The 24,379-nt window shown below is 47.6% G+C and overlaps 10 protein-coding genes across 10 annotated transcripts; 4 read left to right on the top strand and 6 right to left on the bottom strand.

The window, feature by feature from the left end:
* Positions 1–795: 795 nt before the first annotated feature.
* Positions 796–3,684, top strand: TRUGW13939_02257 (uncharacterized protein; the record flags this gene model as incomplete). Its single annotated transcript, XM_035485451.1, has 3 exons — positions 796–855; positions 1,105–1,590; positions 1,657–3,684. 3 exons carry the CDS (start codon positions 796–798, stop codon positions 3,682–3,684), a joined length of 2,574 nt encoding a protein of 857 aa, XP_035341344.1.
* Positions 3,685–3,978: 294 nt separating this feature from the next.
* On the bottom strand, positions 3,979–7,491 carry TRUGW13939_02256 (uncharacterized protein; the record flags this gene model as incomplete). Its single annotated transcript, XM_035485450.1, has 6 exons — positions 3,979–6,426; positions 6,476–6,664; positions 6,720–6,859; positions 6,907–7,004; positions 7,084–7,357; positions 7,410–7,491. The coding sequence occupies 6 exons, from the start codon at positions 7,489–7,491 to the stop codon at positions 3,979–3,981; spliced, it is 3,231 nt and encodes a 1,076-aa protein (XP_035341343.1).
* An 805-nt stretch (positions 7,492–8,296) lies between these two features.
* Positions 8,297–9,091, top strand: TRUGW13939_02255 (uncharacterized protein; the record flags this gene model as incomplete). The annotated part of the gene is made up of 2 exons (XM_035485449.1): positions 8,297–8,938; positions 8,999–9,091. The coding sequence occupies 2 exons, from the start codon at positions 8,297–8,299 to the stop codon at positions 9,089–9,091; spliced, it is 735 nt and encodes a 244-aa protein (XP_035341342.1).
* A 374-nt stretch (positions 9,092–9,465) lies between these two features.
* Positions 9,466–10,493, bottom strand: TRUGW13939_02254 (uncharacterized protein; the record flags this gene model as incomplete). Its single annotated transcript, XM_035485448.1, has 5 exons — positions 9,466–9,638; positions 9,698–9,859; positions 9,922–10,288; positions 10,345–10,378; positions 10,444–10,493. 5 exons carry the CDS (start codon positions 10,491–10,493, stop codon positions 9,466–9,468), a joined length of 786 nt encoding a protein of 261 aa, XP_035341341.1.
* Positions 10,494–10,757: 264 nt separating this feature from the next.
* Positions 10,758–11,486, top strand: TRUGW13939_02253 (uncharacterized protein; the record flags this gene model as incomplete). Its single annotated transcript, XM_035485447.1, has 3 exons — positions 10,758–10,794; positions 10,899–11,194; positions 11,247–11,486. The coding sequence occupies 3 exons, from the start codon at positions 10,758–10,760 to the stop codon at positions 11,484–11,486; spliced, it is 573 nt and encodes a 190-aa protein (XP_035341340.1).
* A 249-nt stretch (positions 11,487–11,735) lies between these two features.
* On the bottom strand, positions 11,736–12,858 carry TRUGW13939_02252 (uncharacterized protein; the record flags this gene model as incomplete). The annotated part of the gene is made up of 3 exons (XM_035485446.1): positions 11,736–11,816; positions 11,874–12,597; positions 12,671–12,858. 3 exons carry the CDS (start codon positions 12,856–12,858, stop codon positions 11,736–11,738), a joined length of 993 nt encoding a protein of 330 aa, XP_035341339.1.
* Positions 12,859–13,609: 751 nt separating this feature from the next.
* TRUGW13939_02251 (uncharacterized protein) lies at positions 13,610–16,333 on the bottom strand (the record flags this gene model as incomplete). The annotated part of the gene is made up of 8 exons (XM_035485445.1): positions 13,610–14,369; positions 14,474–14,774; positions 14,845–14,921; positions 15,022–15,491; positions 15,551–15,671; positions 15,726–15,782; positions 15,897–16,066; positions 16,262–16,333. 8 exons carry the CDS (start codon positions 16,331–16,333, stop codon positions 13,610–13,612), a joined length of 2,028 nt encoding a protein of 675 aa, XP_035341338.1.
* Positions 16,334–16,842: 509 nt separating this feature from the next.
* Positions 16,843–17,580, bottom strand: TRUGW13939_02250 (uncharacterized protein; the record flags this gene model as incomplete). The annotated part of the gene is made up of 4 exons (XM_035485444.1): positions 16,843–17,295; positions 17,342–17,401; positions 17,472–17,495; positions 17,548–17,580. 4 exons carry the CDS (start codon positions 17,578–17,580, stop codon positions 16,843–16,845), a joined length of 570 nt encoding a protein of 189 aa, XP_035341337.1.
* A 3,875-nt stretch (positions 17,581–21,455) lies between these two features.
* Positions 21,456–22,950, top strand: TRUGW13939_02249 (uncharacterized protein; the record flags this gene model as incomplete). Its single annotated transcript, XM_035485443.1, has 3 exons — positions 21,456–21,839; positions 21,904–22,629; positions 22,693–22,950. 3 exons carry the CDS (start codon positions 21,456–21,458, stop codon positions 22,948–22,950), a joined length of 1,368 nt encoding a protein of 455 aa, XP_035341336.1.
* A 760-nt stretch (positions 22,951–23,710) lies between these two features.
* On the bottom strand, positions 23,711–23,977 carry TRUGW13939_02248 (uncharacterized protein; the record flags this gene model as incomplete). Its single annotated transcript, XM_035485442.1, has 1 exon — positions 23,711–23,977. The coding sequence occupies one exon, from the start codon at positions 23,975–23,977 to the stop codon at positions 23,711–23,713; it is 267 nt and encodes an 88-aa protein (XP_035341335.1).
* Between the last annotated feature and the right edge of the window lie 402 nt (positions 23,978–24,379).

Below are 24,379 nucleotides of genomic sequence, written 5' to 3'. Positions count from 1 at the left end.
AAAAGCATGTATAATTTTCTTGTCATGTTATTACTGTATTCATATATCGACATAGTGTCAGCCTAGCCAGCCCTAGGCTGTGTTTCACGAATAACGAGGGTTTTTACTGAATATCTCCAATATCATTGAACAGTCTTCTTTTCTTTTCTTTTCTTTTCAGGTAGGTTTCAAATATTGGGTGTTCTGTTTGCACCCCTGCAGGAGCCCGTTTGAATCTTGCATAAAAGGCAGTCAGCATGGTGAAAAAGGCTCCCAATAGGAACAAAGGGCTGTATTCCCAGCCCTGTCTAGCTATTAATTGCAAAAATGACCAAGAAAAATCATCAATAATCTAACAGCGAGCAGACAATCAGCCACCCCCCATCTGCTGGCCATGACCAGCCTATTCTATTTGTCAATTAGGGCTCTTTATTGTGCGCTGGTCCACTTTATTATTATTATCCAGGCCCAGCCATCCAATTTCTTCCTTGCCCTGGTCACATGCAGCTATAGACGGGGCAATCCCAGCGACACCGCTCGATACCGCCATCCTTTGTATGGCATTTATGCCATGGGTGCCGCAGGTGCCATATATTTCCTGGATTTTCCAAGCGCCTTCCTCCTTCCTCCTTTCTTTTCTCTCCCCAACTTCCTTTCTTCCCCTCTTTTCCCCCGGTACACTCCCAAGACTCCCAAGAGGCATCCTCACCTTCACCTTTCTCTTAAACAGCCCTCACTTTCGTCTTATTTTCCCCCTTTTCTTCTTTCTTCTTTCCATAACGCCTAGAATACCCTCCGTGGCTACCGCTACACGCCATGGCTAGAGACACCAGCAGTATCATGCTCGCGTCGCCGTGGACTTTTAACCCTGACGCGGTACGTATCCCATGGCTCAAGATGGTTAACTCGGTGCTAATGCAGTACGTAGGCTCAAGACCTTTGTAACTATCTCAAGTAAACATTTACTCATATAGTTTGGGTAATTTTCGCTTGCTGACCTGTTGACGAAAGGACTTCCTTCCCGCAGATAACAACAGTTACCTGCAACAAACAGCGTTCGGCATGTGCACCCTGATTATTTAGCTCGCTGGCTTTATGGTTACTAACTAGAGGATTGTCAATTAGAACTTTACTGTCGAAGGTTACAAAGTAGAAGATGCAAAAGTCAAGGTCTTGATGAAGATGAAAGACTTTGTCCAAACGGACATTGCGAGATCTCTGAATGTCAGATCAGCGAACCTCTGTCAACATCGCGTCATGTTTTCTGACTGTCTGTCCCAGGTTCCTCGCATTCGCACCGCCGAGACCCCCCAGATCATTGATCATTCCGATGATCAAGTCCAAAGTGACATCCTCACCACATTGGACATACATATCTTAGACCTTCCTGTCGACGAGCCGAGTATCCCCGTGACCGAAACCTGGAAGTCGCAGCATGACCAGCTGGGACATAATCCGTCCTCCCACACCCCCCTCTTGAAAGAAATTGGAAATGCAACAAACACAGAAATAACCTTGAACTTCGATTCGAAAAATATCCAAGTGTCTGGTGATACTGCAGCACATGTGCAGCAAGCCTTGAATAGTCTCTCAAACTTGGATACTGCTATGGTAAAATCTTGAACCACCCCGGCTTCTGTGCCGTGTTTTGCTTCTTCCTAACTTGCCTTCTTGTAGATGCTTACTCGACGCGATCCTAAAAGCTACACCCACCATCTAGCTCCTTCTTCGAATTCCACTCAAGATCTTAGAGCGGTTCCATACGCGGAGCATCCGGCTACAAAAATGATGCAGAACTTAGCCTCAGAAGATGAATGGAATAAAATTTCGAGCATGGTATCTGTAATGGCGGCCGAGCTACCTCCTTCTACCGTCCCAAACGACCCGAGTGAGTCTCGCTACTGGAAGAACTACCAATTTACTGGGTTTGGGACGAACCCATCCGTCGAGCCCCAGCCAAGTATCCCGAGGTCGTCAGGGTCGAGCGAGACAAACAAGAACTCGGATCCTTCCAATGGCAGCGATGGGTTGTCCGTGGAAAAAGCCGAAGAAGATAGCCCTCATCCGCCGGTTGAGAAGACGCCAGTTGAAAAGGCTGCACGAGTGGCTGAATGGGTCCATCACAATCATGAAGCCAAGAACACAAACTCCCTCCTCATCGATTTCGACGAAATCGAGAAGCCGGAGCGTCGACCTACAAGACACCCCGAGGATAATGTCGAGAGTATTCCCGGGCTCTTGAGAAGAAAGGTCAAGGTAGTCCCGAAGCCTGTGAAGCCGGTCACTGCACAGGAGGGAAAGTCTCTGCTGGACTCCATGGACCACTGGACTGTATTGCAACCACAGGTTCACCGCACAATGGCCCAAAAGAGCGCATCGTCAACTGAAGCAGGATCGGGTCCGAGCTCAAAACAGCTCACCCTAGAAGACTGTTGGCGCCGGAGTCCTGCTCTCTCAAAGGTGAAAACGGAAAACACCACAACAAACCCGCAGAAGGAAACCATTGCAGCGGCCAAGGTTAACACTGTTGAAGAAAAGATAGATACATTGTCTCTACATAAGACCCCAAACTCCTCGATCATCCAAGCAAGACAGTTCCTTTCCAGCGTTCAAGACAATCACCAGAAGAAGATCTCTCGCCGCAAAGATGCGGAGAAAATCCAAGAAGTCTTTCATGGCCTGAAGCCATTTCTCACAAAGGCCAGGTGTTTTCCGGGTGCCCTGAAACTGGAAATCTGCTTCGGCTTGATCATCCTGAACTCTTTCCCAACAGGCCATGTGGAAGAAGAAGACTATCTGTCTGTGGAAGACTGGAATAATGCCTTTCGCGCAAGGAACAATCTTCAGTATCCGTTTTGGATGTGGAAGAAACTTACCTCTTCTGGCCAGGATGCAGATTCTCTTATCGATCTGAAGTGGTCTGACGATAATACGCGCAGGATGTTTGAACAGGCTCCTGCCGACAGGGAAGTCACATACGAGTTTCACTGCAGATGCGGAAACGGCGGTCTTTTCATTATTGCCTTGGATGAAGACGGCACTGCAAACATCCACCGACCTGAATACACACTTGGGACTTCGGCCATCCACTCGCCGCACACTGTCTGGGATACCAGTGTTCTTCTGAGAGGATTCCTGAAATATCGACAAGGACGAGATATCGCACTCGACAAAGCTATTGAAGCCTTTGTCGACGGTATCTACTTGAAATCAGCCAAAGCCTTGTATGTCCGCTGCACTGAGCCCGCAGACGGCTCATTCTCTGTTGAAAAGATCCTGCTAAAGCGGACCACACGCCACCGACACCTGCCCCTGAACAGCACCCTGTCATCCGATCTGATGCTCCAAGTGACCGAAGTTCAACAATTCCTCATTGGGCGAAATATGAGCCACTTGAAGATGATTCGTGGCCGAATCGATCTTCAGAGACGCACAGAATGGGCAGCAAAGAAAAACATCTGGTTCGAGGCGTCTATTGTCAGCGGCACCATTGAAAAGTTGCTACAGGCAAATTCCAACCTCACCACGGGGCAAAGGACAGATGAATGGGATGCCCCCGATCTCCTCGGTGATGAAGTCGATTTGGCAGGTGCTACTTTGAATTACGATACCAATCCAGTCGCCGAAGCTGTTGGCAGTGCTAGTCTCGGAAACATGTTACGACTAGGAAGAACTGTGTTGAGTCAGATGAAGATTGGCAAGTAGCCTGAAAACGTATGACTGAATGAATTATTGAGGCTAGCAGAACGTGTTTTCCTTTTGTTTTTCTATTTTCCTGTTATTTTCTTTGTTTTACAAATTGTGCACCTCGGTTTTATGTGATACAGGAGTTTACTTTTATGGCTTACATGTTGTTACTGACAGAGACGTGTATTTATTTTTTTCAGATACAATTTACTTTATTTACTCTATCAATTTCTCGCAAGACTTTTTTCTCCTATTTATCCCTTTAAAAGTAAGATATCATCATCATTATAAAAAGAAAAAGATTTATATAGATCAATCATCGTCATCGTCATCATTCACATCACTCACGCCTCGCAGCCATGCACCTCTAGCATCAACAGCCGCCTTTCGCACATCTCGCTTGGGGTCATCAAGCACCTGCATCAGCGACCGAAGAACCTGCTTTTTCACAGCCAATAGCGGCGAGATCTTTGTTGTCTTTGTGACGTGTGATCCCGTCGGTCTGCTGATTGCAGCTGCAAGCGCGGCGTCGACATCTGCTGCGCTACCAGAGTCTGGAGGAGCAGCGGCGGCGGGAGATTGGGTCATTGCGAGAAGGTATAAGCAGCGAAGTGCTTGTTCGCGGAGTAACGGTGAAGAAGAAGAAACAGGTTGTTTGGCTGATGCGGTTTTGAGAAGCCGGGACACGAGGTCTTGCACGTGGCCGCTTGCGTCGATTACGTCGACGCCGTTGTCGCGGATGATGACGGCGAGGGTTTTCAGGGTTGCTGTTTTGACGAGGTTTGAGGATGGGTCTTGTTCGGTCAGGTCTAAGCTCTGAAGGAGAAGAGGGAGGAGGGTGGGGAGTTCGGGCAGGACAAGGGGCGCCGGGATAGCCGATAACACGCCAGAGAGGGCGGTGAGATATGCTGGTTTCATCCTTGATGAGGCGGGTGATGTGCTAGCTTCGCGGATCTTGGTGCTGATAAGAGGCAGGACGATGCTGAAAACCCGCTGTTTGGAAAGGAGACGAATGTTTGCCCCGTTCTCGACCGATAGGACATCATCTGGGCTGAGGATAACGGCAAAACCTCGTGCCGCCGTTTCTCTGGTAGCCTCGTCTGGAGATGATAGTAACGAGAGGAGACTTGAGAGTAGAGAAGCGGTCGAAGGTGCCAATCGGAGGATCAATGCTTTGGAGACCCAGAACAACGTCTTGACTTGCTCAGGGGCAAGCTTTGAGTTTTCCAAGTCACTAGGAAGAAGGCCATCAACTATGTTTGAGATAGACGGTAATCCTGAGTTGGGCAGGAATTTGTTGATTAGGAGGGCAAGATGACGGCGAATTGTGAGTTGGACGGCTGGGTCAGATGTCTTGCTTGAAAGCTGCACGAATTCATTGAGAAGGGGTGTCGCATCAGGGTTAAAGTACGGCAGTAGACTGGCCGTGTCTTTTGGTAATCCTGCAAGAAGATACGTAGACAAGATCACCGTTCGTATTTGGCTTTCGGTTGATGCCTTGTTGAAAGGAATTGGCTGGAAGTCATTGGGCTGCGAGTAAAGCGCATAGACATTTTCAGCAACCTCATCTTGCTTGCCACGAGGTATCGACCTAATTATCAAGTTGCACAGTCTTCCAATGGTGTCCAGGACTGTAACGTCTCGTAAGATTTTGTTTGTGTCGCTGGTCGAAGCTGCAGCAACTCTGCGGGACAACCCAACTACAACTCGGTCGTAGTAAGCTTCAAGACTCTGTGGTGGGTCATCAGACCTCTTTTCCATGGCATAAATGATGGTCAGAATTATGGCTTTCGCATATGAGGGACTTGAAGAGTCTCCTTGAAGCAAGAAATCGAACTTGTTCAGGAGTCTGCGGACTAGTGTCTCAAAAATGTCTCTTTCCGTACTAATCTGCGCAAGTGTGTCCAATGTCGAGAGATACTTCATCTCTTTCCCATCATCCTGGTCGGGGAGAGTAGCCATGAAGGCGGGCAGTGTGATATCCATAATCACTTTAGATTTATGTCTCGAAAGCTCCGCGAGAGCGGAAATGGCATCCTTTTTGAGCTCTCCAGAGCCCACAGGTTCTTCCTTGAGAAGGATCTCGTCCAGGTATTGCACGAATAAGCCAATCTCATTGTCCTGGAAGAAATTTTTCAGCTTGGAAAGTCGTAAAAGGCCCTGCAAAGCTGTTTGTCGGAATGGTGTTTCTTCTTTAGCTGTGCCCATCAAGGCTTGACTAAAGACTTCGGTAAATTGGTCTTGAAAAGCCGCCAAAGGATTCTCCTGTGGAGAGACAAAGTCCCTATCTGCCCACGTTCCATACACGTCAATTGCGGAATCTAAAAGCGCAACGTAAGTCTCGAGAAACGCTCGTTGTTTCGCGATAGAGTCGGCCTCTTGGTACAAGGTGAAAAGCGGTGCAACAACAGATTGAATGATGAGTACAAAAGATGGCGGCGATGCGGAAGATACGGCCTGAAGGATATCTCGTGCCGGCTTTGCCTGTTTGTGCTGGGGCTCGCGCAGCTGTTCATTGCATTCTTTGATGATAGGCTTCAGGAAGTGGGCAAGCGGTATGTCCTGAGAGACTTCTGCGACGTGGTCCGAAAGACGTTTCACAATCTCTTGAAGCACAGTCAAAGACATTTCAGCAAGGAAGTCTTCTTGTGAGTTGAGAATTTCGAATTTCAAGGTCTCCCAGATTTTGATCGAATATCTCGACACTGTGTTTGCATCGTAGGATGCGATACACGCGGACAAAGCGTTTAAAGAATCTCGCTAGAATTCTGTTAGTACTTGGGAATTAATTGAGCGTGTATAATCTTACCTTGACATTATTTGATGTAGAGTCGAGCTTATCAAGGAGCGCAGGGAAAGAGTGAGGCGCAAACAATGAATTAGAAGATATACAATCTTGCAGGCGATCTTTCAAGTCTTGGGCTGTGATACCATAGGGATCCTTCGGAGGGGGCTTGAAGGTGATGGGAAAGTAATTGTACACGGCCTCGAAAAGCACCTGCGACTGTTGGTTAGCCCCGTATCCGCACAAAAGCATTTGAGGTTGATCTTACGTCGGCATGGCCGGTCAAATCCCATTCCATCATGACCACCTTGAGAATCGAAAAGACAAGCATAAGATTCCTGGGGTCTTTTTCTCCGGTCATCAGGTCTACGATGCCGATTAGGGATTCGTCGCCCATTTCCTGAAGAGCTAGTTTTGTCAGATACCGAAAGGTCGGGAGCTTGATAGATACGCACCAGCTCTATGGTTCTCCATTAATCCGTTGAGGAGTTGGTATAATTGGTATCTCTGTGACTGCGCTCGTGCTTGGAGTTCCTTGAAATTCTCAAAAATCCTGCAGTCTATTAGCTATAAGGTTTAAGAAGAAAAAACCCCGCTAAGACCAAAACCCTAACAAACAGGTATATACTTACGCCCGCGCAGTTTCTTGACCTAGCTCCTTGCTGAATCTCTCCGACTTCTGAAGAGTATCAAGGCCACTGATGGCCCCTCCATCCTGAATGCGGTCGCCGAAGAACGTCGTCAGCACCTGTACTTGCTGTCGCGTGAGAAGTTTCGGAGGCAATTCTTTGATAACAGCAGCCAAGTATGAAACCGCTTTTCCCCGTAGTATAGCATCGTCGTCATTGACGTACTCGCCGAGCGATTGAACGACTTCGATCAGGGTGGTTTGCTTGTTCTCGACATCTTCCTCGATCAGCCAAGTTTTTGGTTTTTTTGTCATTTTGGGGGCTCCTACCTTGAGCAGTCTGTTCGGCGATTCTGATAGCTTCCTGCTTGTCATGGTCCACAACCAGCATGAATGTCTGCAACGCCGACATGGTGCTGGCATGCAATGTTCGTCTCCAAGTGAGGGGCAGAGCGCTTCATCGGGCAGTCGCCGCGCTTTTCTGTGGCAGATCCGATGCCGCTCCGTTATCGATAACGGTCACGTGCACCAATCACCGGTGCGTTATTACTACATCAACCATTTCGAACAGCTCCTATTTTTTATTTTTTTATTTTAAAGAGGAGCATAGTTTGTTGGGAACGAAATCTAGAACATTTGAAGTGGCTACACTTCCTTTCTCCAGACTGAGTGATGCTGTGGTTGCTTGCCTGGAACGGTGAGCGGTTTATCAGCGAACATAAATGGGGCCCAAAAGTCCAAGAAAAGGTCTAGGTTAATTCGTATTATTTGTATATTGATCTTATACGTATTAGTTAATAGCCTAATATCAACTGACATCTTGATTATTTAAATGTGCCAATTGATGTATATGGTTTTAAGTATTCAATGTTCTAGCTATCAACAAGTCTGATATATATATTTATCAATTGATGTATAAAGGCCGTTCAGGATGTTCTTAATGTTCAAATATTCCATCGATCAATGTGTTTCTATTGCACATGCGGACTGGAAACAATACATATAACATGCCAAAATTCGATATATATTAAATTAACTATAAATCCTTTTCTATAAGCGAACTTCACTACATCGAGTGTCAAAACCGCCAAGACAACATATGAAGCTTATATAATCGGAACGTTCAGGGACAGCCCGCTTGCGTCATATCTGCTCTGAGCGCTCTGAGCACTTCCCATCTCTTGAAGACGTCACCGGGAACCCACCAGTCGTGCAGCATGAGGAACTTCTACAACATCCAGCTCGCACTGTATGCAGTGATAGTCGCGTCGATACTCGTCTGGCTACTTGTCGCTCTTCTCGACAGCACCGCCCTCGCCATCGGAGGCTACTACGATACTTGCGATCACACGATTCAACCAGACACAGCTGAAGAAGCTAGATACTATCAAAAAATCAAAGAAATCCTCGAATCAACCGAAACCATCATAATGCCACCACCACTAGCCGACGACGATAATAACGACAACAACAACAACAATGGAGATCGATCGAACCTGATCATCTCCGATATCCTCCCCAAAACGCCCCGAATCAACATCTTCTCCTCGCTGACTCGCGACTTTAACCCGATTTCTAGTCGGTTGGATGACAAATCTCAAAATACTACTGTGCTGGCGCCGCTGAACTCGGCTATCCATAATTTGCCGCGCAAGCCGTGGGAGGATCCAGAGGATTATGCGCGGTATGGCGAGGTGAATGCATACAAGGGTGATGACGGCCAGGAGCGTGCGAAGCGGAATCTGCTGCGCTTTGTGGAAGCTCACCTGGTTCCTGCGAGTCCCTGGGTCGAGGGTGAGGAAGTGAAAACTGTGGGAGGAGGGAAAGTGAAGTGGATCAAAGAGGGGGACAAGATATTTGTGAGTTGGCATCAAAGACATTGTTATCTGATCTTTTTTACTAATTACAACCTTGCAAAGATTGAACCTGGCCACATTGAAGTCGATACTCTAGCGTCGCAAGTTTCCAATGGCGAGGTTTGGGTTCTAAAGGATGTCATCAACTACAAATAGTTTCAGGGCTCATGAAATATGCGTTTTCTATACCTTCTTTGTCCATGGCAGTTGACTTGACGATCCTTTATTTGGGCCGATGTATGGAATTTGAACCATGGTGTTAGGAATCAATTTTCGGAATGGCAGGCCATACCATAAGCAAGCAGACACTGTATATAGCTTGACTTGACTTCAATCATGACCATATATTATTACTCACAGTTTATATTTCGATTCATGACGTACTCTCCAGTCCAAACTCTAGAAATACCCAAAGTCCTTAACATTCAAAACATTAATTACAATATTTCACGCAAATGAACCGACTAGCCAATATTTTTTCTCTCTCCATCTCTAATCCAAAACAAGACCTCAGGGGTTGACCCCCCCCTTCATCTCCAATTGTGCAACATTCTCTCCTCAATGCCATCGAGAACACTAAAGTATTCCATGACCTCCAGGTTCTCAGCCTCGCTTTTGAACATCTTGTCCGGATCTGATCCGGGCTGGAAAGGGTTGGCGCCGGCTGCTGGGTTGGACATTTGCTGGGACATTTGGTTGGCAGCTAAGTGTGTCAGCATGAGAAGTAATGGATGTTTGTTAAATGAGGTGAAAAACACGTACAGTTGTCGGCGCCGAGGATAAACCCAAAAACCGACTGAAGACCAAACAAATTCAGGAAATACCACGACAAGCTAGAAACCCATCTAACATCCAGATCGCGCGTGGCAACACCGGATTGAAGCATTGACTTGAAGCGAATAGTGAGTGGGAACGGCAATTTCACTTATCATCCAGTTAGCACAAACATCCCCCTCCCAAAAAAAGTATCCTTTTTGTCTTCTTACAAATAACGAAACCCGAGAAAAACGCATTGATCCAGCTCATTATCAACGTCTGCGGAATCATCATCATCATATTCCCCTTCATCATACCCATCATTCCCTCCATAGCGGCCGGGTCGGACATTGGGTTTGCCGGGGGCTGGCCACGGTTCTCCGGGTCCTTGAGAAAAGAGCCATCTTGGTAGGCATTAACGAGGTATTCCTTGCGCGCGTCAAAACCTTCCGAAGTCAGGACGCCAGATGCATTGTTGCGCAGATTTACGCCGCGGATGAGGGAGAGGCGCTCGCGGGATTCGAGCAGAGTGCGCGCCGGTTTGGGGGGGGAGCTCATGAGGACGGTGGCATAATGGCGAAGAATACCTGTCAGTATCTATATTGTCCGAGTTAGTCTTGTATAATTTGACAGAAAAGTTGCGTAGCACATACCATCACAACACTGATGGGAATCAAGATCCAGTAACTGGGGGGAGATGTTAGCCGACATTGCCAATTGCAGACCAATAAACCCCGGTGAAAACAACTCACAAAAGAGCTGGATCCCTAAGGATCGTCTGGTCCAGGCCCTGAACCGCCATTGCGAACTGACAAAGATAGACGCTGGATGATTAGAGTCCCAAGTCCAAAGAGAATGAATGTGAGAAACATTGGAGGTCGTCGGCCTGCGGAGAGCGGCTAGCCCGATCGATCCACCACTGACAAGCTTCCAAGTGAACAGCTCGCCGGAACCACATCTTCACAAACACCAGGCAGACTATTATAAATAATTTATTTCCTGCATTTTTGCACTCTTTATTCAAGACCGAGGCCGAGTTTCCAGAGCTTGAAAAGCTACTATTCCGATGGCGTCCTCAAAAGTACCAGTGTACTCTCTAAATGGTTCGTGCCACATCTCCAGATTGTCCCCAATCACAAAAAAGAAACCACCCACCGTGGCATAAGTTTCTCTGCTTTATTGCGTCTTGCTTACCGCTTCTAAACAGACCTGAAAAACACCACCGATGACGCGTTCACGTACCTAGTCAGACTCCCCTCGCAATATGCCTTTAAGCGCAACAATACCACAACCGACGTCCGTCTCATTGTCGGATATACCGCTGTGATCATTGCCGGCGTCACTTTCTATCTGGATCGCCAGCTAGGCTGGGAAGCGACCGAGGCTGCCTGGGTAAAAGCCGCCGTGGTCGCGTACTTTACTCTCAACTCGATCCTGACCTTTTGGATCTGGGCCGTCGACGCGGGCGAAGTATTCAAGGGGGAGAGGAAGTCTGGTGAAAGGGTAAGTTTGATCCATATAACTAAACTATATTTATGCTAAATTTATGGAATAGATCACAATCAAATCGTCTACGCAAAAACACAGCCCTCTATATAAACTCAAAATCACCTACGCAGATAAATCAGGCAAGGTCATACAACACAAGGAAATCGAAGCCCCGTTCACTGTCTGGTTCTCTTCCGAGGGCGTGTTCCACCCAGAACCTTTGCGGAAATGGCTAGCGAGTGAGATTGAGATTCTGTCAGAGGCAGAAAAAGAAATCATTCAAGAGACCAAGGGAAAGACGAAGTGATACTACTTCTCAGAAAGTTTACATTATGTTGAGTCAACTGGTGTTGGGGGAAATGAAAAAAAAGAGTCGTCTAGTCTTATTGTGTTGAGGTTGATATAATATCTACTGGAGTACAGCAGGTATCTAAATACTGGGTTCAATGTTTCATTATATTCATTACAAACAACACTCCTACCACGTTCTATCAAGTCAAGAGCCGGTGCCATGTCCCCGTTTTTCATACTATCTATACATTCAACATGTCTAAACTTAAGCAGCCTCGAGAGTGCCAGGCTTTTCAACAGCACTGGCAGGCTTTGCACCATTTGCTGTCCGGTTCTGGATGATCCTCTGGAGAGTGCGTGTTAGTCCATCGTAGTAGATCTCCAAGGGAAAGAAGGGACTTACCAGCAAGTTCCGCAAAAGCACCACAATCGTAACCTTTCCAATAGACGGCACATAAATCGACGCTTTATCCTTGACAGCCGGCGCAAAATTCTTCTCACTCGAGAAATTGATACACACTGCGCCGCCCCTCAACAAACTGGTATCAAACTTGTACGAATCCCCGGGGACACCGGAAATCACAACGTCACACAACGGAGCCGCATCCTTGATGGTCCAGTCGTGCATGTCTTCAACCTCGTGTCTGCGTTTTTTCAGCCCTTCGCCGCGCGTAAACTTTTGGACGCCCGTGACATCGACGCTGTAGACGCATGCGCCGTCATTTGCTAGTAGCGCAGCGAGCGGCCTACCGACCACCTCAGACCTGTTAACAACACAGATGGTATGCCCATGCAATCTGTCCCCAAACGGCAGAATGGTGTTGTAAATCTGCAAGTACTCCAGAATCTTGACAATCGCGAGCGGCGTACACGGCAGAATGGATTTCTGGGTTTGTGAGGCTTCGTCGAGAAAGCGAATGTTTTGGTACATGTTAAAGACGTAGCGGTGGCTCAGACCTTCCACGTCCTTGGATATGTCGACGATTTGCTGCAGGTACTGGTCTTGACGGGTGTTGAAGATTGGGTAGTATACGATGATGCCGTCGACGTCCGAGTCGGTGTTGGCGGCGAGAATGGCTTCTTCGATGTCGTCTTTGGAGACGTCGCGGCGCGAGTAGCGGTAGCCACTGATATTGAAGCAATTGTCGTTAGTTCTCTATCCAGCCAGGTATCGACAGGTTTCCATGTATACAAACTCACTTCTCAAGACACGTCTTCTCCGTCCAGTCCGCATACATGCGCGCAGCAGGATCGTCATTCGCCAAAAACCCAACCAGATGCGGTTTCTTGTCCAGTGTCTTTAACCCTTCCTGGACTTCTGCAAGCAAGCCATTGGCGATGTTTTTGGCCAGCACGACCTTGCAAGACGGCGGGGCGGCGGACGACATTCTGGCGACAGACGAGACTCGAAAAAAAAAAAAAAAGAAAGAAAATGAATTGATCACTGAGCTGTCAGTCGTATGGTGTAATCTATTTTTTTACTGATCGAGAAGTTTTCCACAGGTTCAATGATCAGTGATGTTGGCGGGGTGGAATAAAATTTTAGGGCGGGCCAATCTTATCGATGACAGCATCCAGCCTCCGCGTCCGATTCCGGCGCAATAATAATACTATGTTGTCTTATATGCACTCGGAAAATACTTAGCAATGCAATGCGATTGGGCAAAGAATCACTATGATTTATCACATTTGTAAATCAACTAGTATGTGTAACAGTTCTTGCATGCCCCCCCCCCCCCCCTGGCAATTCCATGTTACACCAGGTACATATATGCAACATATGTACACGCAGACGTTTAAGTGAGAAATTTAAATAGATCTATCCAGCTCAAGATACAAAACTAGAATTCAAGTGAAATACAAAAAAGAAAACATTCAAATATGCAAAGACTTGGCGATTTATGCCAATACCAGCTCAGCTAATTGCGGGTGCCAGTCGTCGTCCGTGTAGAAATTACAAACTCTTGCGTGGAAGATCAAGATTACTAGGCCCAAAAGACCAGACACAATTCGCTTTTTGTGGAAACAAAGGAAAATACTGGTCTCAAATTGTACACAAGCTATCTTGTTCTATACACAGATAGTGTTAGGAAAAACAATACATGGCGGACGAACAACACCCATTATTATTTTGCTCACCTATGAGGAGAAAGCCTTGTTGAAGTCGGTGATGATCTCGCGAAGACGGCCCTCGAGCTCCTTGCTGAGCTGGCCCTCCTTGTCAATGGTGGCAAGAACCTCGGGCTGGTTGGACTTGAGGTGGGCCTTGAAGTCCTCCTCCCACTTCTCAACCTTGTTGACGGGGATGCTGTCAAGGAGACCGTTGACACCGGCGAAGATAAGGGGAACCATCTCGCTGACGGCCATGGGCGAGTACTGCTTCTGCTTGAGAAGCTCAGTGAGGCGCTCACCACGGCTGAGGGTCTGCTTGGTGGAGGCATCAAGATCGGAACCGAACTGGGCAAAGGCAGCAACTTCACGGTACTGGGCCAAGAAGAGCTTGAGGGAACCAGCGACCTGCTTCATGGCCTTGACCTGGGCAGCGGAACCGACACGGGACACAGACAGACCGACGTTAATGGCGGGACGGATACCCTTGTAGAACAGCTCAGTCTCCAAGAAGATCTGGCCATCGGTGATGGAAATGACGTTGGTAGGAATGTAGGCAGACACATCACCACCCTGGGTCTCAATGATGGGTAGAGCGGTCAGGGAACCGCCGCCGTGCTTGTCGTTGAGCTTGGCGGCACGCTCGAGTAGACGAGAGTGGAGATAGAAGACGTCACCGGGGTAAGCCTCACGACCGGGGGGACGACGGAGCAGAAGAGACATTTGACGGTAAGCGACAGCCTGCTTGGACAAGTCGTCGAAGATGATAAGCGCGTGGCGGCCATTATCTCTAAAGTGCTCCGCCATAGCCGTACCTGTTGATAGAAGTTAAAAATATGTTGTTGATAAAAGTTAAAAATAAAAAACAGTGCAGATAAAAGTCGCTATCCCGACGGAGAGTCGGGAGACTCTGCGGCGGCAAGTTCCTCATCGGCAGCGGCAGCGGCAGCGCAATGCCTCTTGGTCTTCAAATGTTTCTGCAAATGGGCGGCCAGCCCAAATGCCAGGTCGCAAACGGCGCAATAGTGCCGCTTCTCCTCTTTGGCCTTGGCCACACACTTCCTCGACCGAAGGGCATTGCCGGTTGGCTCAAGCTCCCCCTTGGCGACCTTGGCCTCCTTGTCTTTGTGGCGTTGCGTAGTCCAGAGCAGCTCGTCAACCCAGCAGGAAGATTGGGGAGTGGAAGCCATTTTTCCTTCAATTGAAAATTGAAAAGAGGAGGAAAAAAAAACCTTACGAGGGGGACTCACCTTTTACATACTTACCAACGGCCAGGTTGAGGAAGGAGTCTCCATTGCCATGCCGCAGATGAGGAAAGAGCCAGACGAGGAAAGAGCCAAATCTTGGTAGAGCAAGATCTTCGCAGAGACAGATCGAGTTCCGCCAGATTGGGAAGCAACGACAAAAAAGAGATAAAGTCGAAATAAGGAAAAAAAATAAACTTACCAGTGAAAGGAGCAATGTACTGCAGAGGGGCGGCCTCGGAAGCAGTGGCAGCAACGACGATGGAGTACTTCAGGGCGTCGTTCTCCTCAAGAGTCTTGACGAGCTGAGCGACGGTGGAACGCTTCTGACCAACGGCAACGTAGACACAGTACAGCTTCTTGGACTCATCACCAGCGGCGTTGATGCGCTTCTGGTTAAGGATGGCGTCAAGAGCGACGGCAGTCTTACCGGTCTGACGATCACCAATGATCAACTCGCGCTGACCACGACCGATGGGAACCATGGAGTCGACGGACTTGAGACCAGTCTGGACAGGCTCGTGGACGGAGCGACGAGGCAAGATACCGGGGGCCTTGAGCTGAGCACGGCGCTTCTCCTTGGTGTTGAGGGGTCCCTTGCCATCAATGGGGTTACCGAGAGCGTCGACAACACGGCCCAAGATTTCAGGGCCGACGGGAACGTCGACCTGTAGTTAATTAGTATATGGATTAGGAGAAACAAGGAAAAAAAAAAAAGAAAACATACAATCTCTCCGGTACGACGGACAGTCTCACCCTCCTTGACCAGACGATCGGAACCGAAAAGCACAACACCGACCTGGCCGGCTTCCAAGTTCATGCACATGCCCTTGACGCCAGAGGCGAATCTATGGGGGTGGTTAGTTTTGTGGTTATATAGGAATATCAAAATGTTTACTTACTCGACAAGCTCTTCAGCCTGGACATTGGTCATACCATGGACACGGGCGATACCATCACTGTGCAAAATGCATTAGCTTTCTTTTGTTGCATTTTCCAGGTGATTGTGACCACGGAAAACCAAAAAAGGTTGATATGGTTGTGCAATCGAGACAAAAAATAGGATGGCATACCCGACGGAGAGGACACGTCCAGTCTCGGCAAGGCCAGCTTCCTCCTGGACACCTCGGATTCTCTGCTCAAGGATGGAGGAGACCTCGGTGGGAGCGGCCTTTGCATCTGCGGCATATGTGCGGACCTGCTTCGAAGCAGCAGCGAAGGGACTGGGAGCAGCGACGCGGGCCTAGCGACGAAAAAAATTTGTTAGCAACCGGGACATGGGCTCGAAACGCGTCAAAATAGTCTCAATGGGTCATTGGAGGCCAGCAGAAGCGAGAATCGATGCCATTGAGGCAGGTTTGGACGTGGTGGTGTGGGTTGTAGGTTGATGCTTCGATGCGTCGGTCGGGGGTGTGCAGAGGATTTCCTGGGTACTCACCGAAGCCAGCCTGCCAGTGGCGGAGACGGCAGCCACGGAGCGGCTGGATTGCCGCAGAGCGTTCCTGAACATTGTGATATATGGAGTTCAGAGGGAGTTGAGATTGGTTTCCCTGAAGGAAAGATGTAATTGGGAGAGGAGGTGGTTGAAGGGAGAGGATACGGACGGGTGAGGGAGAGCTTTGTCGTCTGGGAGGAGGTTTCGCAGGCCGCGCTAACCCAGTTGGCCGAAGCGCCCCAGCGCCTCCGAGTCGGGCCGGCACAGCGTGGGCTGCAACTTTGGGCCATGGGCACTGCACGTGACGGCTATTGCCTTGTTAAACGCTACAGGATTTTATTGCTCTGCTTTTATACACATATACACAGTTTTCTGCCAGAAAAAATTACAATTGCGTGCGGCCGGGACAGCTCTGCCGGCTGTCTGTTTGTTGCGGCCACTTGTCCCTCCGGGTTATTTCGGCAAATTTTCGTGGTTACGGCTGACTAACCGCTAGCCGGCTCCTTCAGGCACCAAGGCACCAAGGCATCCAACTCGCCAAGGCCCAGCGCGTTGCCGGGCTACAGGCCCATACAACATGCTCTCTACTTGCTCTTCTCAGCCTTCTCAGCCTTGAACTCGCCAATCTTCTTCTGCACCCCAATCTCCACCCGGCGCTGCAACTCTGGGCGATACCCCAGGGTGAAGAGATACTCGAGGAAAACGAATAGCGGCGCCAGGAAGAGCGCCTGGAAAATGTTGTCGAGCAGGGCTGGCGACCGGCCCTCGTAGGCTCCGTGGCCGACGAACTGGGCGATCCATGAGATGACGTGAATTCCGAGCGACCAGTACGTAGCGGTGGCTCCGTAGGTTATGGTCAGGTAGTTCATGTAGGCCGTGGCACCGAGCAATACCGGGATGGAGACGAGGCCCACGACGGGCTCGAGCAGCACGTATCCTACGCCATATACAATTGCCGCAATTGTTCCGACGTTAAGCGGCAGGTATTGGTATTGAAGAGCGTCCGGTATGTTGACGACGAAGGGGATGTTGATGGCCTGTAGAGGTTAGCGTGGATCGCATTGCAGAGCAAGAAGCGCTGACCAACTGGAAAGAGGTGATAAGAATGACCGGGACAAAGATCATGTGAATCCCGATATTAACCTGAAGAAGCAGAAGCATCCGTGAGTAAAACAGTCCTTGGCTTGAGAAATAATGTAGAGATAAAAGCTACCGGGTTATGATGATAAGCTCCATACTGCGCATCGTCAGTACTTGCAATGTGCTGGTTGTATGGGGAAGAGACGCACAAAAATGAGCTGCTTTTCAAGGTTGAGAGCCATGGTTTCGACTATTTCGAGCTGACAATGTCCTTTGTCTGCGGCGTAGCGAGGGGAATGGCGAGATAAAGATAGAGCAGAATGGTGGCGGAGGTGTGTGGGTTTCGTTACATTATTTGTTGGAGTTGTTACTTGTCCGCAGGAGTCCGTTTCTGTCAGCCGGGGCCGAGGTTGAAGAGCTGTCGCTAATTGGCCGATCAGCACCGGTCATACTGGATGACGATAACTCGGCGATGAGAATGCATTACAGTCAACAATGCTATATCGAGAAGAGAAAAGAATAGCTGTTGTATTTTCACTGGTAGATGCTTTTTCTCTGCGTGATGTATATTCGAGGTGGGTCCAACACGTGACCTGGATAGACCTGGAGGGCTTGGCACGCTTAATAAGCACTTTTTTGTGCATACATTAATTCCATACAATTTTAAATACTTCAAGGTTTATGAAAAAAATAATATAAAAATAATAATTAAAGGGCTAGTTCTAGAAAGACTTTATCTTCAAAGTGGCATTGTTTACAAGAGCTGCAACTGCAAACCACTGGACAATGGCCTAGGAAATGGAGACTTTTTTGTGTTGAATATTGTGGTATTGTTCTAATACAACATCCGGCTCGGGTTTGTGGATCTCAATCATGTGTATGCAGGGTATATGTCTATATTAATGGGTCTAGTGAAGGCAGTAGAGAAAATTCCAAAAAAAAAATATCAATGAACTTTTCTCACATTCATGAAGCAAAATCAAATACCCGAGCAACATCAAATATTTGAGGAACAGCAAATATCGACCCGAAAATCCCTAGCAGAACAAGTGCTGAAAATAAAATACCTCCATTCGAAATGTCGATATCTGTCTTTCTCTGCTTCGGCACCACGTTCTCCACTGGAAGATCAATAATTCGCGTCTTGCGAACGTCCTGTTTATTTGCCCAATACCGGTCTACTCGGAAACTATTACGAAACAAGCAAAAAAAAAGTCAATAAACAGATAACTGAATGGAGACGAAGAGAACGTCGGACTAACCTCCAGTGGATGTTGGCAAGGGCAGCATTCTGTACGCCCTCAATATACAGCTGGACTTGCGCATCGATCTCTTCTCCCCAGCTGGGTAGTTGTGCCAATGCGAGATACCAGTCGCGGTAACATATAGACAGTGATCGTTCTACTTCATTGAATGCTTCTTGGATGGTGCGTCCTTCTTGTTGGTAGATGGATATTATGTTGTGACTTTCGCCCAGTGCCTAGAATGGATATGTTAAAAGAGGTGACTTCTCGTGGTCTTCGTGGTTTCGCATACCTTCTCTTTCCGATATGATATCAGGTCGTTTTGTCTACAGACAGGCATTAATTCTATTTCCTTTAGCTATAATGGTAGGGAACTCACAATAAAACTAGGTCGGTGCCAACTCGTTGAATTTCTTTGATGCTGTTGCATTCGAATACCTCATCTGGAATACGTAATGCGTGTGCATATCTGCAATCAATTATTAAAAAAAAAAAAAACTTCATTGAAATTTCTTCAAAGAACAACATGACTCACTCGACTAACGCGAATAACGGCATTGTTGCAACCGACTGTCGCCGCATTTGCAGAGTTGAATTTACACCGAGTCGCTTCTGGTGACTACCCTTTTGTAGAACAACCTGCTGAAAGATCGCCTCACAGTAATCTCGCATGGAGCTCGCAAACCGTCTCTGGATACCCGGGCAAGAGTCCTGATACACTGTGATTAGTTTTCAAATAGCTAGTCGGGTACTTGTGTGTGTACAAGACAAGAAGGAGACTATTCCGCACCTGAAAGACGCGAAGCCATATCGACTCAAATGCAAGCAAGAGTTTATTCTCATATTCGTGAGGTGTGTTTGTATCGAATATTCCTATTAGGCCGTTGACCAATTCTCGAACGTCTTCGGGCTTTTCCTTGAGGGGGCCATTGTCCAGTGCTGTTGAGAGGGGGGATTTGTTAGGAGATCGTCGCAGTCATAGTAGTAGGTCTTGTCTGACACACACACCATCATCAAATGGGAAAACCTATCGGTGGAGTCAAGAGTTAGATCTGCATTTGAAAGGTTATAGGCACGGTGGGACTATCTACCTACCCAGTTCATCCAGTCACAGACTATACGGAAACGGTCTGCGTCCACATGAGGTAGCAAGATGGCGCAGTAGTAAGTGATATCGATTTTATGAACGGTTTTTCGTAAAGAGGGGGAGAATTCGCATAGACTTATTCGCAATGTCAGCAACAGATAAAAAGGCTCTTATCATTAAAACAACAACATACTCTGAAAGCCATGATTCTGAAGCCACACGGACATGTTCGTAGTCCTGATGCAGCACGGGTTTCCGAGCCAGGAAACCGACAAATAAGTCGGGCAGAGTAACTTGGACGATTTTCTGTTCTTCGGTCATATTTTCCAGCACTTGTAGTGTATGCAGAAAGCGAAAGGGAAGGGTCTATCCAATGCCTAGAGAATGTATCTTTAATTAATAACCTTTCTGTGACGTGGCCAACAGGTAGATTAGGTATCTTTCTCTTCTTCTATTTGCTACACTGATCCAAGGGACTTCTCGATTCACTGTTCTGATTATTGGGTCTGATTGAGGCGTGGGCTGAACTATCGACTCTAGGTCTCTAACAGAGGCGGTCCTATACCCAACCACCAGCTAGTAGCTATCCACCTGCCCGATGCCTGGAACCAAACGAACGAGGTACTAGGCGAACTACGACTTTGGATTTTGGTGGGCCCGCTTTCGTTGCGAGTAATGGAATAAATATTATTATTATTGCGACCGTGGATCCATTGAATCCTTTTTGCCATTGACTCTTGAGCTGACGTAGTTTGTTCTGAGGATCTTCTCAAGTATCAGCGATCTGCAGAGTGCAGATACAATAAGAACTGCTCCAGTCGGACAGGAAATGTCTGAACAGCGTAACAAGGTAAAAATCCAAGTAAATTCAAATAATGAAAACGCCAAGAATTTGGTTCTAATCGTCGAGTCAAGGTATTTCAAATAACGCACGGCACATGCCGATTGGCGGCCGTATACTACCTGTATTCTCCACTAAACTGCGAAGAAAAACGGATATTTTTATGGAGTCATTATTTTTCGATGGTTCCATTCAGTGGCGGAGAATGAATCCAAGTAAGCATCACGTCGACCTGATTGTGAAAAAAAAGCTTATTAGTTAACTAATTAATTACGTACGTGCTAATGCTAATCGTCCCAAACACGCAGACACCACTTGTTGGATACGAGTTACAACCTCAAAGTCCATCTTCTCTTTTTGACTCTCACGCATACCTTTGGAGTGCCTTAGGGAGAGTTCACGACTTCATGTATTGAGAGTACCTGGTACAACCTAGTAAGCCGCCCTACCAACCTTTCGCTTCTAAAAGCCCCGTTTATAACTTAAAGTTGAACCTTAGTGCGCGCCATCATGTGCAATTTGAATATCAGGCCCTGGGACTGGTTTAGTATTTACGCTCTGGGTCCCAATGATCTACAACCTGCGTTCCAACTTCCAAGGTTATTAGCTAGCTGGGTCCCCCGAGTCAGTGTGCTCCATTTTATACCAGACACCGAAACAATTGGCAGCGCTGATGTTCGCCACAATTTGTGCCCCGTGCGATTAAAGTTTAGAAAAGATCAACAATCTAATAGTAGTACGTAGTAACACTACTACGTACCAGCAAGTCGAGTCAAATTGCCGACGACGTATTGTATCGTAATTTACGTTGTGGCACCGTACTGGTCTATTATCGTTAACTTTCATTGAGGGGGGTATAAATTCCCAGACTCAGGACCACGTCTAAGAATTTACTCTCCCTTTGAAATCTCACTTTTGAAACTATTTGTTGAAAGGTTGTTCATCATGTCTGTTGAAAAGCAATCCTTCGCTGATAACAAGCGTTCTGTCAGGGGCCATGATTTCACATGGACCGAGAACCATTTGACTGCAGAGCAGCTCATGCCGTTGAGACAGCAAGCTGATGACCTTGGACTAGCTGTTGTCGAGAAACTGCTGGCTATTGTAGCTGCTCGCAAAGAAGCCGGGGAGAAGAGGCCCGACCTGTACACAGTCCTGAAGGAAAACTATGCCAATGATAGCACTTTGACCGAGTTCTGGGAGGAAACCCATGCTGTCCCTGACTGGGTGGACTGGGAAGAGATTGAAAGAGGCCAAGCCTTCCTCTACCGATACCTGGCACCGAACATCACTGGTATCGTGCTTCAGGGCTGCCTAGGAGAAAATGCCGTATGTTTCTATTGCTATTTACTTTATGTACATGCACCATCCTAACACCCATTCTCCCATCTAGTCCACAGCAGGAACTGCAGAGGTCTTCATCAGAACTGGAGGCTTTAACGTCCCTGTTTTGCCCAAGCGATTCCTTGAAACCTTCCAGTGGCAGATCCAGGCCACTCAGTCCCTGGAGTCACTTCAGCCCGGTGGCGAAGGCCATATCTCCACCATTCGCGTCAGACTCTTGCACGCAATGGTGCGCCATCGTATTCTGAAAATCGTGGACCAAAACCCGGAGTACTACGATTTCGAAAAATACGGCACACCCATCAACCAGCTGGATTCTATGCACGCTATTTGCGTCTTCTGTGTCAACACACCGTTTGTTCAATTGCCCAAGTTGGGAATCAACCCCGATCCACAAATGATTAAGGAATACATCGCTGTATACCGTTATATCGCCTATGTCCTGGGCACCCCAACAGAGTACTTTTCGACTGTCGAGCAGTCCAAGGCTACCATGGAAAGCATCATGCTGAGTGAACCTGGCCCCACGGATTCTTCCACAGTGCTTACCTCGAACTTCATCGAGATGATTCGCGATTTCTCGGGCGTCAACATCTCTAAATCGCTGATTGAAACCGGTGTTCGCAAGATAAATAATGATGAGATGGCTGATCAGCTGGGTCTTTCCAAACCCGGTTACTTCTACCAGGCCCTTTTCCGAGGATACTGTGGCATTCTCGTCTTTGTTTATCGACTGCAACGCTTGCTTCCATTTGTTGATAGATTTTTGACTAACGTGAGTACTATCCCATCAATCAAACACTCAAAGAGGAATATGGCTAATGCTAGTTTCATAAAGATGTCAAAACAATTCCTCGTAGAAACAGTTATGGGATCTGCCATGCTCAAGGGAGGCTCCAAGTATGAATTCAAACACGTCCCTAGTCTGAAGAAACGCACAACCTTCCAGTACCGACCAATTGGAGGTGCTGGCATGTTCAGACCCGTGGAGACTCTCAGCTGCATTGCATTCCTCATCCAGGTTCTCCTTTACGCAGCCCCTATTTTTGTGGCGGGCAAGGTTTTGAGTGGGTACATTCAGCCAGTGCATGTATAAGAGAGAGGTATATACCAGTTGTCGCAAACATTATTGTATTTAGAAATCAAGTTTTCCATCGCAATCACATCGATGATATCATCCGTAGTGCATTTAACCTAGGAAGGATTTGTTCCCGCATATTGTTGGGATCTACCAAATCAAGGATTTAGGCCAACCGCCGCAGATCCTAGAAGGATGCTTGCTCTAGACACAGCTGGCTGTATGGTATTGGAAATAGTCATACGTACCGAGCCTGTAAAAATGAACGAGAACAGAGACAGGGTCAGGCCCATACGGACACCCCACGGACACAGACCAGCAGCCCAGGCCCTATAGCCCGAGCTATAGGCCCCCCGCCCAGCCAGACGTTCATGGACATGTAACAGTGTCGGCTATGTAACCCGGAGAGCCCCAGAGACGCAGTTTTCATCCCTACTAGGCCATGGGTCCTCATACTCGTCAAGAAGCTTCTTTGATTACGGCAGATGGCGCGGGTTGGTTTGCGGATTGATGAATTTCGCTCAGCTTTGTCCATCGCCTCCGTGATGGCGATTTCCTCGGGGAAGATCTCAAAGCTATCATCCCGAGTCGACTCTGGGCTTTCTATAGGTCTGTTTTTACGCATGCGTGCGTATGTCATATGGTAGTGTTTAACGAGTTGATTGGTCTCGCTCCACACGTCCGTCGTGGGTCTAACTCACCTAATATTGACTTTGATCCTCTCCGTCCACTAGAGTCATATCCATATGTAGAAAGTAATAGCACAGTTCGATCACTCCTAAGCAGGTGTCGTGCTACGGGCATTGGGAATGCGAAGGGTGGTTGCCAGCTCGTCGCTTGGTCCGATGTTTGGAGGCGGCTGATCTTCTTGAGGCCTAGTAATACGTTTTGGAGCCGATTCTTCAATGTTGATTTCAGTAACGCGTCGTGAGGAGCCTTGCTGGTCCGTGGCTGAGCTGGTGGGCGTTTGATAGGTCTTTCTACCAAATCGCTTCCTTCTAGCCCTACCAGGTGGACCTTGAGGTAGCTGCGTCGTCTTCAACATGTTTTAAGACAATGGTTAGCCAGCCCAGTGGCCGACTCCCAGATAGGGTCATCATCAGGCGAGATATAATCGTCATCTTCGTCATCTGTTTGTCATTAAAGAGGTTACAGAGATTACTCACAGTCTCGGTCCTGGCAAAAATATCTTCTGATTTCTCTACTGCTTGCTGGGCATTGTCTGCTCGTTTCTTTGCTTCCTGCCGGTGCTGTGTTTCTTTGGCTGCTTTCGTAATGATTACTTGGAGTATCTTTACTTATTGGAGTCTATAAAGATTCAGGTTTATTAAAGAAAGTAAAATAGACGCATTGCCTTATAAGTAGAAACATTATTAGATAATATAAATTCTATATAATTAAAGAAGAGAATTTCTTTTTATGAGTCTCTATATAGGGCTCTCTATAT

Source organism: Talaromyces rugulosus, chromosome I (genome assembly GCF_013368755.1).
Source record: "Talaromyces rugulosus chromosome I, complete sequence".
Classification (NCBI taxonomy): domain Eukaryota; kingdom Fungi; phylum Ascomycota; class Eurotiomycetes; order Eurotiales; family Trichocomaceae; genus Talaromyces; species Talaromyces rugulosus.
The sequence above is the reverse complement of the archived record's forward strand: the minus strand, read 5'-3'. Positions and strand labels throughout refer to the sequence as shown.